The sequence below is a fragment of the Nycticebus coucang genome, chromosome 3 (genome assembly GCF_027406575.1).
Source record: "Nycticebus coucang isolate mNycCou1 chromosome 3, mNycCou1.pri, whole genome shotgun sequence".
NCBI classification, from domain to species: Eukaryota; Metazoa; Chordata; class Mammalia; order Primates; family Lorisidae; genus Nycticebus; species Nycticebus coucang.
In genome coordinates this window covers 67,994,357-68,009,438 of record NC_069782.1, presented here as the reverse complement: position 1 = coordinate 68,009,438, position 15,082 = coordinate 67,994,357, and the positions used below count along the sequence as shown (strand labels likewise).

The 15,082-nt window shown below is 39.2% G+C and overlaps 1 protein-coding gene across 1 annotated transcript in view; it reads left to right on the top strand.

The window, feature by feature from the left end:
* Positions 1–15,082, top strand: part of LOC128580995 (adhesion G protein-coupled receptor E2-like) — a 59,300-nt gene that overhangs the window by 15,618 nt on the left and 28,600 nt on the right. The window contains exons 4-11 of the mRNA XM_053583458.1: positions 479–525; positions 644–721; positions 1,076–1,253; positions 6,443–6,550; positions 6,734–6,957; positions 7,163–7,342; positions 7,784–7,981; positions 8,333–8,568. Of these exons, the coding sequence (XP_053439433.1) occupies positions 479–525; positions 644–721; positions 1,076–1,253; positions 6,443–6,550; positions 6,734–6,957; positions 7,163–7,342; positions 7,784–7,981; positions 8,333–8,568 (1,249 nt within the window). The remainder of the gene's footprint in view (positions 1–478; positions 526–643; positions 722–1,075; positions 1,254–6,442; positions 6,551–6,733; positions 6,958–7,162; positions 7,343–7,783; positions 7,982–8,332; positions 8,569–15,082) is intronic.

The following is a 15,082-nucleotide window of genomic DNA, read 5'->3' as shown; positions in this document are numbered from 1 at the left end:
CCCCAGACCTCACCTCTTTCTCATCTGTCACATTCAAGTGGAAGAAGACATCACTTCCAGTTCTGAGAAGGGGAACCACAGCCTTGGGTAGGAAGGGCACAGGCAAGAGTGCATGGTCAGGAAGGGCAGCCCCTGTGATTCAGCTTCCCTCCTGGTTTCTCTTCTTATAAACTAGATACCAAGGTCCCTGCTGTGCACATCTTGCAGGGAGTCCACTGGTGAAATTGAAGGTCACCAACTGGCAGCACATTTAATAAGGCCATTGGTCTACCGAACTGTAGGTTCAGTGCAGGGAGGGGAGACCTGAGCCAATCAGAGGACGGGTTTGACCCTCTGGCTTTGCCCTCAGACATGAATGAGGTCCCGAATACCCAAAAGAGCCCTGTCTGTGAAGGTATGTTCTGACCTCACAACCTCCCCCATCCCAACACACTCAGATACTCATGCACCTAACATGCTGCTGTCCTGTTCCCTGCAGAGACACCCTTCACCCACTGGACCCTGCCCCCCGGTGGCAACAGCCAGGTGAGTAGCCCCAGCAGGGACTATGGAGCAGGAAATCCCTCACACAGCACCAGGATTTATTCTGAGCTCCCCAGCCACACTAGAGAAGGCCTAACCCTCTCTTCTTTCCCCTCCCAAGAGTCTCTCTGCCTTCTTTGACAAAATCCAGGATCTGGGCAGAGACTTGGAGTCAGCCTCAGCCCAGGACACCATCAAGGTAAGGGCAGGTAAAAGCCTTCCACAGAGGTGGGCAGTGCTTTGGGCTCCTAGGTCAGACTCCTGCCTTTCCCAGAGCTAGTGGAAGAGTGGACACTGGTTGTTGTACACACCGTTAGGCTATTACTATCTTTCCTCCTGCTGCTCCTGGACATCAAGAGTATGTCATTATTGATATGGCAGAGAAAGATTAATTTCTAAGGGGCTATTTTCTAAGGGCAAGGATTCCCCAGAAAATCCCATCTGATGCCAACTTGACCATCTCTGGAGTCTGTTCTCTGGGCCCGAGTGGTCAAGGTCTTCATGCCACCCCTCTGGTCTGTGCCTCACTAGCTCCATGTTTCCATCCCTCCAGGACCTCATGCAGCTGGTAGATGAGCTGCTGGAGACCCCTGGAGACCTGCAGACCCTGCCCCGCTCACAGCAGCACTATGTGGCCACTCACCTACTGGTTGGCCTGGAGGACGTCCTGAGAGGACTGAGCAAGACCCTGCCTGATGGGCTGTTGACCTTCAATTACTCTGCAGGCACAGGTAAGCACTTGGGTCTGCCCCAAGGATCCTGCTCTGCCTCTTCCCTACCTCATTCCTCTCTCATCTCACTAGAGCCCAGTGACCACACTTGTATCTCAATGTTCCTCTCATAAATTAAGAGATTAAAAAGATATTCATAAATCTGTAAATAATATGTATTTTCATTGTAACAGAAATTATAAGCAGAAAAATAAATATGATGAAGACATTAACAAAACAGAAATAGCTTCAAAATAAAACAATGTATTTAATGTTGAAGAAGACAAATTAATATTATTTGACATATAAGTGCAATTTGTTTTATTAAGGCATAATTCATATTACATAAAATGAAATATTTTAAAACGTGCATTTCAGTAGACCCCAGGATATTCATAGTGTACAACAGCCACCTCTAGCTCTAAAATGTTTCCATCACCCAAAACTAAGCGCTAAACCTCCTAACCAATCTCGTCTCATTCCTCTTTTCCTTCAGCCCCTGAGAAACACTGATGTGCTTTCTGTTACTCTGGATTTGCCTCATCAGGATATAAATGGAATCATACACTATGTCACCTTTTAGTCGAGCTTTTTTACCATAACGTTGCTAAGGTACATCCATGTCACCAGTATCAGTATTTCATTGTTTTCTAGGGCTTAATATCATTCCATCATATGGATATACCACATTTTGTTTAACTTATCCAACCATTCATGGATGTTTGCATTTTTTCCACCCTTGGACTATTGTGAATAACGCTGCTATGAATATTGGTATACAAGAATTATTCCAATAACTGTTTTCAGTACTTTTTTTTAAATTTTGCTTGTTTGTTTTTGAAACAGAGCCTTGCTCTGTGTGGCCCAGGCTAGAGTGCAGTGCCTTCATCACAGCTCACTGAAACTCAAACCCCTGGCCTCAAATGATCCTCTTGCCTCAGTCTCCCCAGTAGCTTGGACTACAGGCACTTGCCACCACATTTAGCTAATTTTTCTAGATTATGCAACTGGGCCTCACTCTAGCTCAAGCTGGTCTCAAATTCCTAGCCTCAGCAATCCTCCTGCCTTAGCCTCCAAGCGTATTAGAATTACAGCATGAGCCACTATGCCCAATCTGTTTTCAGCTCTTTTTAGTATGTACTTAGGAGTGGAATTGCTGGGTAATATGGTAATTCTATGTTCAACTTTTTGAGGAACCACCAAACTTTTTCCAAAGTGGCTTCTGTATTTTATATTCCCACCACAAACACTCCAGGGTGACAATCTCCACACCTTTTGCAAATTTTGTTTTTATTATAGCCTTTCCATTGTATGTGAGGTGAGATCTCACTGTGGTTTGAATTTGCACATCACAAATAATTAGCAATGTTTAACATAATTTCATGTGCTTGTTCACCATTTGTGTATAATGTTTGGAGAAATAGCTATTCAAATCCTTTAACCATTTTTTAATTGGGTTGTCTCATGGTTGTTGAGTTGTAAGAGCTCTTTGTATATATGAGATACGTAACATCTTCTTCTGCAAATATTCTGCAAATATCTTCTTCTTTTCTCTAGATTGTTTTTTCACCTTAATAGTGTTTGCACTTCAGCTGTTTTAAGTATAAAGGAAGCCCATTTTTTTATGCTTTTATTTCTGTTGATCGTGCATTTGATGTCATATTTAAGAGTTCATTGTCAAATCCAACACCAGGAAGATTTACTACTATGTTTTTCTACAAAATGTTCTACTATTAGTTTATAAATTTGGAAATCTTTGACCTATTTTGAGTTAATTCTTGTGTATTTTGTGAAGGGCCAATTTTTTTCTGTTGCGTGTAGATATCCAGTAATCCCAGCATCACTTGTTAAAGAGTCTGTTCTTTCCCTCCATTGATTAGTCTCAGCACCTTTTATTGGGAATCAACTAACCATTGATGTATGGGTTCATTTCTGCCCTCTCAATTCTATTCTGTTGGTCTCTATGTCTATCTTTTTGCCAATACTATAGTGTTTTGTTTACTTTAGACTTGTATTTAGTTTTCAAACCAGATAATATAAGTCCTCCAAATTTATTGTCCTATAAGATCGTTCTGTATATTTGGGTGCTTTGCCAAATACCAATCCACTGCTCAGGAGTTGGGGACTACAGTAGTTAGGCTATTTAATTTCTTTCAAAAACTTCTGCAGTTTTCTCTTACAAATCTTGAGCCTCCTTGGTTAAATATATTGCTAATATTTTCCTAATGATTTTTTCATCTTTATCTATAAGAGATATTGGTCTATAGGGTTCTTCCCTTGTGATGTCTGTATCTGGTTTTCTTATCAGAGTAATATTAACATCATAGAATTATCTGAATCCATATATAAATACCTCTTCTATTTTTTAGAAGAGTTGACATGTTGATTCTTCCTTAAGAGACTGGTAGAATTCACCAGTGAAAAAGCCATCTTGCCTGGGCTGTTCATTTGGGATTTTTTGATTCAATAGATCTGTTCAAATTTTCTTTTCCTATATTTATTTCAGAATATGACAGGGGTACCCATGTTTTGGTTTTGTAATTTGCTTTTGCACATTTTAAGGCAAAATTATAAGTGAGCCCTTCACCCAGAAGATGTGCATTGTACCAGCACCAGGGTGTTAATTTACCAAACCTCTTCTCCCCACCTTCCACCTATTTGATTTCCTTTGAGTTTTACTTCCATATGTGCACATAAGTATTGATCAATTAGTTCCAGTTTGGTATTGAGTACATGTGGTGTTTGTTTTTCAATTCTTACAATACTTCACTTAGAAGAATGGTCTCTAGTTCCATCCAGATTGTTACAAAAGATACTAGATTGCCCGTTTTTTTATGGCTGAATAGTACTTCGTGGTATTTATATACCACATTTTATGATTTTAGGGTTATGGTGGTTTATGATTAATAAATACTCATATATATTATGATTTATCATGATTAGTAATACTCGTGTATTAATGGGCATTTAAGTTGTTTCTATATCTGTGCGATTGTGTATCCTGCTTCTATACACATGCAAGTACACGTGTCTTTTTTTAAAAATGTCCTTCTTTTTTTTCCTAGTAATAAGAGTTCTGGATCAAATGGTAGGTCTACTTTTAGCTGTTTGAGTTACCTCCATACTACTTTCCATAGGGGTTGTCCTAGTCTGCAGACCCACCAGCAAGGTGCAATGTTCTTTTCTCTCTCCATCTATACCAGCATATTATTCTGGGACTTTGTGATAAGATCCAATCTCATTGGAATTAGGTGATACTTCACTGTGGTTTCCATTTGCATTTCCCTGATGATTAGAGACACTGAACATTTTTTCATGTTTTTGTTGGCCTTTAGACTATCTTCCTTTGAAAAGTTTCTGTTCATGATCATCTATTGAATCCTAATTTCAGGAGATAAGGACCAGGGACCAGCATTTTAACAAGTTACCCAGCTAATCCACTTCAAATTCACTCATAATTGAAAAACACTAGAATATTGCCTCATTCTTTGATGTAATTAGAGATCAAATTCAAAAGAGATGGAAGGATACACAAAACTTCTTGGAGTTCAGAGTTTCCTATTTCGTGCTGAGAATTGTGGGTGGGGGCCCTTGGGTGGGAAAACAAGTTGAAGGAGAGACACAGGACAGCTAGGAGGGAACACATCAGGAGTGGGATGGAGATGGATGTCGGAGGAAACTCACAGTGAAGTTTACCTTCAGTCCCAATAATGTTAAGGGGGAACCCTGAGGTTCTCTCATCACAAACAAGGGAATAATAGTTCACTCTTATTGAATAAACAGGCCAGGTTTCTTCTCCTCTTGAAGGGGTGAAATCCAAGGAAACAAAAACAGAGATGTTGAAAGAAATGACACAATCAAGGAGTCGATGAAATATACTATCTCTTCTTTCCCCACAAAAGCTTCACTTCTCAGGATGTCCATATGGAAAGAGCATAGGACCATTGAGGATAGGGTCCTGTCTCAACACCATCCCTTCTTTATCTTCATTGTCCTGAGGTGTAAAATAAAAGAATTATTTCAGAAAAAAGAAGAAAGAAAAGTTTGTTTGTGCCTTTTGCCCACTTTTTTTTTTTTTTTTTTTTGAGACAGAGCCTCAAGCTGTCACCCTGGGTAGAGTGCTGTGGCATCGCAGCTCACAGCAACCTCCAACTCCTGGGCTTAAGTGATTCTCTTGCCTCAGCCTCCCAAGTAGCTGGGACTACAGGTGCCTGCCACAATGCCGGGCTAATTTTTGGTTGCAGTTGTCATTGTTGTTTGGCAGCGCAGGCTGGATTCAAACCCACCAGCTCTGGAGTATGTGGCTGGCGCCTAAGCCTCTTGAGCTACAGGCGCTGAGCCCTTCTGCCCACTTTTTAATGGGGTTGTTTAGTTTTTTTCTTGCTGATTGGCTTGAGTTCTTTGTAGATTCTGGTTATCAGATGTAGAGCATCCAATTATTTCTCCAATTCTATAAATTCTCTATTTACTACTCTATTGATTGTGTCCTTATCTGTGCAGAAACCTTTGAATTTGATTAGGTCTCATTTGTTTATTTATGTCGTTGCTGTGGTTGCTTTTGGGGTTGTCTTCACAAATTCTTTTCCTACACCAATATCTATAAGAGTATTTCCAACATTTTCTCCAGAATGCTTATCTTTTCATGCCTTAGGTTTAAGTCTATTATCCACCATGAATTGATTTTTGTGAGTGGTGACAGGTGTGCCTCTCAATTCAGTCTTTTACATGTGGCTATCCAGTTTTCCCAGCACCATTTATTAAAAGAATTAAAATTCTTTTCCCCCGTGTATGTTTCATCTGCATTAACAAAGATTAGGTGAGAATATGAGGATGGTTTCATCTCTGGGTTCTCTATTCTGATTCATAGGTCTATGCCTCTGGTTTTGTGCCAGTATCATGTTGTTTTCATTACTACAGCCTTGTAATGCAGCTTGAAATCTGATGAAGGGATGCCTTCCATTGAGTTGCTTTAGTAGTTTTGTCCATTTCATCTAGGTTATCTAATTTGTTATTGTACAATTGCTTATACTATTCTTTCCTAATATTCTGTATGTATATATACATATATATGAGTATGAGTATATATATTAACTATAGAGTGTGTACATACAGTGTGCGTATATAAGTATATATTATATATTGACCCATGTCAATCACTGCAGGCACAAATCCTAACCTCACTTCCCTTGTATAATACCCACAATTCATAGAACTGTCCCTGGAGGTACAGGACCAAGGAGACAAGAATGTCACCTTGACTCAGAATCAGGCAAAGATGCAGCTGAACTGGAATCTGGCACAGAAACCTGGTGACACAGGTAATGGCTGAGATAATAGAAGGTGCATGAGACTTCATGGTGAGACAAAATGCCGAAAGATGTGGAAAACAGATATTTAAAGATTAAAGAGAGATGTTGGGGGGGGCTAAGAGAAGAGTTTATTTAAGAAGGATTAGGCATGACTGGGGACCTCAAGATGTTAACTGTGACCTTCTCCTGCAGGCCCTTCTGTGGTGGGCCTTGTGTCCACTCCAGGGATGGGCAAGTTGCTGGCCGAGGCCCCCCTGGTCCTGGATCCTGAGCATCTGGCAGCTCTGCATGAAACACACAAGGGCTGGCTGCAGGATGTCCCCCCAGTCCTGCTCTCAGATGTCACCTCTGCCTTTCTGAGCAACAAGAACACCCAGAACCTCAGCTCCCCAGTTACTTTCACTTTCTCCCATCATGTGAGTGCTGGTAGGGTGAGGTGGTAGGCGTTGGAAGAAGCCTGAGTCCTGGGCACAGCCTTATTGCTCAGTTAACCCTTAGGGTTTAGGGGGCCCCATCACATTTGCATCATCTCCCCCAAAATCAACCCTTCTCAAGCCAACTTTGGGCCAGGATCTCAGAGCATCTCAATCCCCAGCTCACACCTGTGCCCTGTACCTACAGTCAATGATCCCTGGGCCAAGGCAGAATGTATTCTGTGCCTTCTGGGAGCGTGGCCAGAGTGGATGTGGACATTGGGCCACCACAGGCTGCAGGACAGTGGACCCCAGAGACACCAGCACCACCTGCTGCTGCACCCACCTCAGCACCTTTGCTGTCCTCATGGCGCACTACAACGTGCAGGTGAGAGGAGATGCACTCTGCATCTACTGCTGTGTAACAGATTCCGACAAATGTGGCAGCTTACTAAAAGCAAATTTGTTAGCCCACAATTTCTCTGGGTCAGCATCCAATATGGCAAGACATGACTCTTTTTCTCCTTCAGTCCTCCCAGTGGCTAAATTCATTAGTTCAGAACCTCATAAAATTCTAGATTAACTTCACATATTTAGTGCCTCCTCCATTCCTGGATTTCATAAACAAAAAAATACATGAATAAAAATGGCAGTGGGAGTCATTACCCCAGAGCAGGAAGGAAATTCTTTTTTTTTTTTTATTTTTATTAAACCATAGCTGTGTACATTAGTATGATCGTGGGGCACCATACGCTTGGTTCATAGATCGTTTGACACATTTTCATCACATTAGGAAGGAAATTCTAATCGTGAACCTTTCTTTTCCCAGGAAGACCGTCTGGTGCTGACCTTCATCACCTACGTGGGGCTGGGCCTCTCTCTGTTGTGCCTCCTCCTGGCAGCCCTCACCTTCCTCCTGTGCAAGGCCATCCAGAACACCAGCAACTCCCTGCACCTGCAGCTCTCCATCTGCCTCTTCCTGGCCCACCTCCTTTTCCTCACGGCAATTGATCAAACCAAACCCAAGGTACTGATAATGGTGTCCCAAAGGACTCCATTCCTTGCCCCAGAAGGTTCTGGTTCATGAAACGATGCTGCATTGGGTACCTTAATGAAATGACCCTGAGTCCTGGGAGGGCTAGAAGAGGAAACTGCCAATTTCACACTGCCTTACCCAACTAGAAAACAAATTTTTCTTTTATTCTCTTTTTTATTCTCTTTCTTTTTTAACTATGCCCCTGTCAGCATGAAGAAAACAAATCTTCCCTTTACAACTCCATTATGTACATCAGAATTCCCCCACAATGGCCAGATACAGCAGTCCTGGACCACTCCTAGACCAGACTGCTGCCCACAGTGTCTTTTACTCCACCCCAAGGTGCTGTGCACCATCATCGCAGGTGCCCTACACTATCTGTACCTGGCCTCCTTCACCTGGATGCTGCTGGAGGGCCTGCACCTCTTCCTCACTGCACGGAACCTGACGGTGGTCAGCTACTCCAGTGGGAGCACATTCATGAGGAGGCTCATGTTTCCTGTGGGCTATGGAGTCCCAGCTGTGATTGTGGCCATTTCTGCAGCATCCAGGCCTCACCTTTATGGAACACCTGCCCGGTAAATACAACTCCCCACTGTCCTCATCTTCTGTAGTGCAACTATGGCTATTACTAAAACCAATATAGCATTTTGATTATGCCAGGGCATAATATACAGAACGATGCTAAGTAATCATCCCAAACTCATATGATAATACTGAGTTTTCTTTAGCAATCAGACTAACTAAAAGTTTGCCAGTTGTGCCCATCCTTCTGGTAGAAGATTATGATAATTAAGAAGAATGTATTTACATCTCTGTCTTGAAGGATGAAATTAAAAGAATTTCTCAGGACAACATGTTTTTAATTTCAGAATATTATAGAGGTATACACATAAAACATCATCTTTTTAATCTAACTTAATTCATCCAAATTTTGTAGGATGTTCCATATTTTTATTTAGAAAAGGACACCTGGTCTCAATAACCACAATAATGAAAATTGTGATAGTTAAGATTCACAAAGTGCTTAGTTTGTGTCAGGCACTTTTCTAGCTTTTTTTTTTTTCACCTAATTGCAGTGGCCAAAACCTTAAGTGGACAATTTTGTTCCCAAACTTAGGGAGAAAGCATTCAGTCTTTCCCCACAGAAGTATGACATTAACTGAAGACTTTTTTTCATGGATACTCTTTTTTGGTAGAGGAAATTCTTTTTTATTCCTAGTGTATTGAATCTTTTTATAACAAAAGAGTGTTGGTGTTTGTCAAGTTCTTTTCTGAATGAATTTAGATGATTTTATGATTTTTATCCTTTATTTTCTTAATATGTGTACTCCACTGAAGGATTATCAGATATTAAATCAGCCTTACATTCATGGTAAAATAACATCTTGTTCATGATTTACAATCCTTTTTATATATTGCCTTATTCAGTCTGCTAGCACTTCATTGAGGATTTTTATATTCGTATTTATATATATGCACTTTTCTATTCTTGTGATCTCTTTTTCTGGTTTTGGTATCTGGGTAATACTGGTCTCATAGAATAATTTGGGAAAATAGAAAACTTCCTCCTGTTCTATTTTTGATTTTGTGAGGAACTGATATTAATTTTTAAATGTTTGGAGAAACCCCAACTGAAGTCATCTGGGCTTCGGCTTTTCTTTGTTGAAAGATTTTAAATTATTAGTTCAATAGTTATGTGTTATTATTCTTCTTGCTTGTTATAGGTCTATTCAGATTATCTATTTCCTCTTGAGGCAGTTCTGGTAGTGTGTCTTTCTATGAATTTCTCCGTTTTATGTAAGTTATCCAATTTGTCATAAAATTGCACATAGTTCCTTAATGTTTTTTTTTTATTCTGTAAAGTCAGTATTGATGTCCCCTCTTTCATATATGATAATACTGAGTTCTCTTTAGCAATCAGGGTAGCTAAAGTTTGCCAGTTGTGCTCATCTTTAAAAGAATTGCACTTTGGTTTCATCGGTCATATTTTATTTTTTGATTTTTCTGTTTATTTTATTTTGACTCTAATCTTCATGTCCGTCCTCTTCTGTGATTTGGGTTTAGTTTGATATTATTTTTCTAGTATCTTGAGGTGGAAGTTTAGATTGTTGATTTAATATTTTTGTTCTTTTCTGATGCCTGGGCACAGTGGCTCACACATGTAACCCTAGCACTATGGCAGGCCAAGGAAAGACGATCACTTGTGTTCAGGTGCTCTAGACTAGGCCGAGCAAGAGTGAGACCCTGTCTCTACTAAAAATAGAAAAATTAATCACCCATGGTGGTATGCACAACTAGTCCCAGCTAGTCAGGAGGATAAGGCAGGAGACTCCTTTTTTAATTCAAATTAATTACAAGGGTAAAATTTTTTAGGTTACATTGCTTTCAGTTCTAAAGTAAAAAGTTCAAGTTGTAGTGGAGCCCCTCACCCAGCACCCAGGGGGCATGATGAACACCCTCACATAGTGCACATTAGGTGAGATCTCACCACTGCCATCCCTACTCGGCCAGTCAACCTCCCCCCTCTAGTCTCTCCTCTCAGCTCCCCGTTACTATAGTATATTTGTATTTCATCATTTGAGTGGGTGTATAGTCATTTGTATGTTAGTTTCAATTTAATAGTGAGTATACTGGATACGTTTCTTTCCATTTTTGAGATACTTTTTTTTTTAATTAAATCATAGCTCTGTACATTAATGTGATCTTGGGGCACCATACATTGGTTTTATAAACCATTTGACATATTTTCATCACACTGGTTAACATAGACTTTCTGGCATTTTCTTAGTTATTATGTTAAGACATTTATATTCTACATTTACTAAGTTTCACATGTACCCTTGTAAGATGCACCATAGGTGTAATCCCACCAATCACCCTCCCTCCACCCATCCTCCCCCTTTCCTCCCCTCCCTCTTCCCCTTTCCCATATTCTTAGGTTATAACTGGGTTATAGCTTTCATATGAAAGCCGTAAATTAGTTTCATAGTAGGGCTGAGTACATTGGATACTTTTTTTTCCATTCTTGAGATACTTTACTAAGAAGAATATGTTCTAGCTCCATCCATGTAAACATGAAAGAGGTAAAGTCTCCATCTTTCTTTAAGGTTGCATAATATTCTATGGTGTACATATACCACAATTTATTAATCCATTCATGGATCGATGGGTACTTGGGCTTTTTCTATGACTTAGCAATTATGAATTGGGCTGCAATAAACATTCTGGTACAAATACCTTTGTTATAATGTGATTTTTGGTCTTCTGGGTATATACCTAGTAAAGGAATTATAGGATTGAATGGAAGGTCTATTTTTAGATCTCTAAGTGTTCTCCAAACATCTTTCCAAAAGGAATGTATTAATTTGCATCCCTACCAGCAGTGTAGAAGTGTTCCCTTTTCTCCACATCCACACCAACATCTCTGGTCTTGGGATTTGGGGCTAATCTCACTGGAGTTAGATGATATCTCAAAATAGTTTTGATTTGCATTTCCCTTCTGATTAAGGATGATGAGCATTTTTTCATATGTCTGTAGGCCGTGCGCCTATCTTCTTCAGAGAAGTTTCTCTTTAAGTCCTTTGCCCACACTGAGATAGGATCGCTTGTTCTTTTCTTGCTTATACATTTGAGTTCTCTGTGGATTCTGGTTATTAAACCTTTGTTGGAGACATAACCTGAAAATATCTTCTCCCATTCTGAGAGCTGTATGCTTGCTTTACTTATTGTGTTCTTGGCTGTGCAGAAGCTTTTTAGTCTGATGAGGTTGTAGTAGTGTATTTTTGAAGCTGCTTCAATTGCCCGGGGGTTCCTCCTCATAAAATATTTGCCCAGACCAATTTCTTCAAACTTTTACCTGCACTTTCTTCTAGTATTTTTATAGTTTCATGTCTTAAGTGTAAATCTTTAATCTAGTGAGAGTCTATCTTAATGGTGAAAGGTGTGGGTCCAGTTTCAGTCTTCTACAGGTTGCCAGCCAGTTCACCCAGCACGATTTGTTAAATAGGGAATCTTTTCCCTACTGAATGTTTTTAATTGGCTTGTCAAAGATCAAATAATGGTAAGTAGCTAAGTTCATCTCTTGGTTCTCTATTCTGTTCCATACATCTACCTCTCTGTTTTTGTGCCAGTACCATGCTATTTTGATCACTATCGATTTATAGTATAGTCTGAGGTCTGGTAGTGTGATTCCTCCTACTTTGTTTTTATTTCTGAGTAATGTCTTGGCCATTCAAGGTTTTTTCTGATTCCATATAAAACAAAGTATTATTTTTTCAAGATCTTTAAAGTATGACAGTGGAGCTTTAATAGACATTGCATTAAAATTGTATGTTTCTTTGGGTAGTATGGACATGTTAACAATGTTGATTCTTCCCAGCCACGAGCATGGTATGTTTTTCTATTTGTTAACATTTTCAGCTATTTCTTTTCTTTGAGTTTCATACTTGCTTTATAGAGATCTTTCACATCCTTTGTTAGACAAACTCCCAAAAATTTCATCTTCTTTGGCACTACTGTGAATGGAATAGAGTCCTTAACTGTTTTTTCAGCTGGACTATTGTTGGTATATATAAAGGCTACCGATTTATGATGTTGATTTTATAACCTGAGATGCTGCTGTATTCCTTGATCACTTCTAAGAGTTTTGTAGTAGAATCCCTGGTGTTTTCCAGATATACAATCATATCATCTGCAAAGAGCAAAATTTTGATCTCTTCTGACCCTATATGGATACCCTTGGTCACCTTTTCTTCCCTAATTGCGATGGCTAAAACTTCCATTACAATGTTAAAGAGCAATGGAGACAATGGGCAACCTTGCCTGGTTCCTGATCTGAGTGGAAATGATTTCAATTTAACTCCATTCAATACGATATTGGCTGTGGGTTTGCTGTAGATGGCCTTTATCGGTTTAAGAAATGTCCCTTCTATACCAATTTTCTTAAGTGTTCTGATCATGAAGGGATGCTGGATATTATCAAAAGCTTTCTCTGCATCAATTGAGAGAATCATATGGTCTTTGTTTTTTAATTTGTTTATGTGCTGAATTATATTTATAGATTTACGTACATTGAACCAGCCTTGAGACCGTGGGATAAAACCGACTTGGTCATGATGTATAATTTATTTGATGTGTTGCTGGATTCTGTTTGTTAGGATCTTGTTGAATATTTTTGCATCTATATTCATTAGTGATATTGGTCTATAATTTTCTTTTCATGTTGGTTCTTTTCCTGGTTTGGGGATCAGTGTGATTTTTGCTTCATAGAACATGTTGGGTAGTATTCCTTCTTTTTCTATATTTTGGAACAGGTTGAGTAATATAGGTACTAGCTCCTCTTTAAAGGTTTGGTAGAATTCAGACGTGAAGCCATCTGGTCCCGGGCTTTTCTTTTTAGGGAGGTTTTGTATGGTTGATGCCATTTCAGAACTTGATATAAGCCTGTTCAACATTTCCACTTGATTCTCACTAAGTCTTGGAAGTTGACATGCTTTCAAGTATTGGTCAGTTTCCTTCAGATTTTCATATTTCTGAGAATAAACTTCCTTGCAATATTCATTAAGGATTTTTTGAATTTCTGAGGAGTCTGTAGTTATTTCATCTTTGTCATTTCTGATTGATGAAAATAGAGATTTATTCTTTTTTTTGTGGTTAGATTAGCCAAAGGTTTATCTATTTTATTGACCTTTTCAAAAACCAACTTTTTGATTTATTGATCTGTTGTATAATTCTTTTATTTTCAATTTCATTTAATTCTGCTCTAATTTTGGTTATTTCTTTTCTTCCACTGGGTTTGGGGTTGGAATGTTCTTACTTTTCCAGTTGCTTGATTTGTCCCATTAAGTTGTTAACTTCCTCTCTTTCCATTCTCTTGAGGAAGGCTTTCAGTGCTATAAATTTCCCTCTTAAGACTGCCTTTGTGGTATCCCAGAGGTTCTGATAATTTGTGTCTTCATTGTCGTTTTGTTCCAAAAATTTGGCATTTCCTTCTTAATCTCATCTATGACTCAGCTATCATTCAGCTTAAGGTTATTTAACGTCCATGTTTTTGTATGAGCATGCAGATTCCTGTTGTTACTGAGGTCAACTTTTATTCCATGGTGGTCCGAGAAGACATTCTTGAGATACTTTACTAGAAGAATGTGTTTCAACTTCATCCAGGTAGACAAAAATATGTAAAGTCTCCATCTTTTCTATGGCTGAATAGTACTCCATGGTATCCATATGCCACAGTTTGCTAATCTATTCATGGGTTGATGGGATTTCAGTTGTTTCCACATCTTGATGGTTATAAATTGACCTGAAATAAACATTCTGGTACAAATGTCTTTGTGATAAAATGATTTTTGTTCTTCTGTGTAGATATCTAGTAATGGGATTGTAGGATCAAATGGAAGGTCCACTTTTAGTACTTTAAGAATTCTCTATACTTCTTTCAATAAAGGTTTTATTAGTTTGCAATCCCACCAACACTGCAGAAGTGTTCCCTTCTCTACATACCCACACCAGAATCTGCACCAGCATCTGCGGATTCAGGACTTTGTGATGCAGGCTAATCTCACTGGATTTAGGGGATACCTCAGAGTGGTTATGATTTGCATTTCTCTGATATTAGGGATGATGACCATTTTTCCATGTGTTTTTGGCCATTGGTTTGTCAACATCAGAGGAATTTCTGTTCAGGTCTCTTGCCCACTTGTAAATGGGTTGTTTGCTCTTTTTTTGTTGATTAATTTGAGTTCTCTATAGATTTTTGTTAGCAGCCTTTTGTCAGATTTGTAACATGCAAAAATCATCTCTCATTCTAAAGGTTATATGTTTGCTGTAGTTGTGGTACCCTTAGCAGTGCAGAAGTTTTTTAGCTTGATCCTGTCCCCCTTATTTATTTTTGGTGTTGCTGAAATTGCCAAGGGGGTCTTCTTCATGAAATCTTTTCCCAGGCCAATGTTGTCAATTGTTTCCCTCATACTCTCTCTTCTAGAATTTTTATTGTTTTGTGTCTTAAATTGAAATCTTTTATCCAGCAAGAGTCAATTTTTATCAATGGTGAGAGGTGCAGGTCCAATTTAAGTCCTCGACATGTGGCTA